Source organism: Cyprinodon variegatus, unplaced genomic scaffold (assembly GCF_000732505.1).
Source record: "Cyprinodon variegatus isolate N-32 unplaced genomic scaffold, C_variegatus-1.0 Scaffold472, whole genome shotgun sequence".
NCBI lineage: Eukaryota > Metazoa > Chordata > Actinopteri > Cyprinodontiformes > Cyprinodontidae > Cyprinodon > Cyprinodon variegatus.
This window is the reverse complement of record NW_015150925.1, coordinates 615,654-617,262: the sequence shown is the minus strand read 5'-3', so window position 1 is coordinate 617,262 and position 1,609 is coordinate 615,654. Positions and strand designations below refer to the sequence as shown.

At 47.5% G+C, this 1,609-nt stretch overlaps 1 protein-coding gene across 1 annotated transcript in view; it reads left to right on the top strand.

Moving 5' to 3' along the window:
* cemip (cell migration inducing protein, hyaluronan binding) overlaps positions 1-1,609 on the top strand; it is a 118,692-nt gene that overhangs the window by 59,681 nt on the left and 57,402 nt on the right. Inside the window, exon 10 of the mRNA XM_015389797.1 lies at positions 1,065-1,234. Within this exon, the coding sequence (XP_015245283.1) occupies positions 1,065-1,234 (170 nt within the window). The remainder of the gene's footprint in view (positions 1-1,064; positions 1,235-1,609) is intronic.

The window sequence follows — 1,609 nt, the reverse complement described above, 5'->3', positions numbered from 1 at the left end:
TTCATCATTCAGCCAGAGAGAGACGTCATCCAGTTAGAGTGACGTCATTCAGCCAGAGAGAGACGTCATCCAGTTAGAGTGACGTCATTCAGCCAGAGAGAGACGTCATCCAGTTAGAGTGACATCATTCAGCCGGAGAGAGACGTCATCCAGTTAGAGCGACGTCATTCAGCCGGAGAGAGACGTCATCCAGTTAGAGTGACGTCATTCAGCCGGAGAGAGACGTCATCCAGTTAGAGTGACGCCAATCAGCCTGAGAGAGACGTCATCCAGTTAGAGTGACATCATTCAGCCAGAGAGAGACGTCATCCAGTTAGAGTGACGTCATTCAGCAGGAGAGAGACGTCATCCAGTTAGAGTGACTTGATCATTCAGCCAGAGAGAGACGTCATCCAGTTAGTGACGTCATTCAGCCAGAGAGAGACGTCATCCTCTTAGAGTGACGTCATTCAGCCAAAGAGAGACGTCATCCAGTTAGAGTGACGTCATTCAGCCAGAGAGAGAGGTTATCCAGTTAGAGTGACGTCATTCAGCCGGAGAGAGACGTCATCCAGTTAGAGCAACGCCATTCAGCCGGAGAGAGACGTCATCCAGTTAGAGTGACATCATCCAGTTAGAGTGACCTTATTCAGCCTGATTGACATCATCCGACCAGAGCGACTTCATCTATCCAGCGTGTCGCTGCAGTTTAAGTGGGCACTACCCATAATCTGTAAAAATATTTTAGCTCTTTTCTGCATTCAGAGTTATTGTTCAGTTTTTCTTTCATTCTTTGTTTTTTACATTTGTTTAAACTTGAAAACACTCTTTTAACAAACAACCTATGGCCTAACCAGTAGGCTGCAAACTGACCTCCTATTAAATCTAGCAGCTTTTTTCTGAGAAAATAATTGCTTGGTTTTAATGCTCTGTTTTGTTGGTCTTTAGACTGATTTCTGCTGCACAGTGAAGCCTACAGCAGCAGAAGGCTGTGAATACTTTTCCACTGTTCTTTCTCATATATCTGAGCATCACCAGTTTGGCCCTGAAGATGACATGCCTGTGTGTCTGTGCTGCTGCTGCAGGAACCGCCCAGTTCCTCCACATGGGTGAAGTGGTCGACGGGGTGGATATGAGGGCAGAGGTTGGTCTGCTGACACGTAACATCCTCATCCGAGGGGAAATGGAGCCCACCTGCTACGGCCACCAGGCCTGCAAATTCTTCCCCTTTGATACCTTTGGGGGACACCTGAAGGTAACCTGCTGCTCAGTTGATTGCTTCCAGAGCCAGCAGCAGCGTCTCTTATTTCCACCTAGTGAAGGATTGATGTCAGACTCTGGTTTCTGCTCTGCCAGCTGCTTCAACAACCATCTATAAATATTTATGGTGTTTCAGTCACACCAGCAATGAAATCCTCCATCCAGCAGTTTTCCCGTAGTGTGTGAATGAGAGGATGATGGTAACAGGTGGTTACCTGCCAGGCTTTGGCCTCCTCTCACTACAGGGAGCTACGGCTGATGAGACGTATTGTGTTAACTTCCTGTATGGACTGTTGAACAGTGTTGTTGCTGTCCAGTTGCTGTCCAGCTGATCTGACCAGTGATGACATGTTTAGCCGCATGTCGTCTT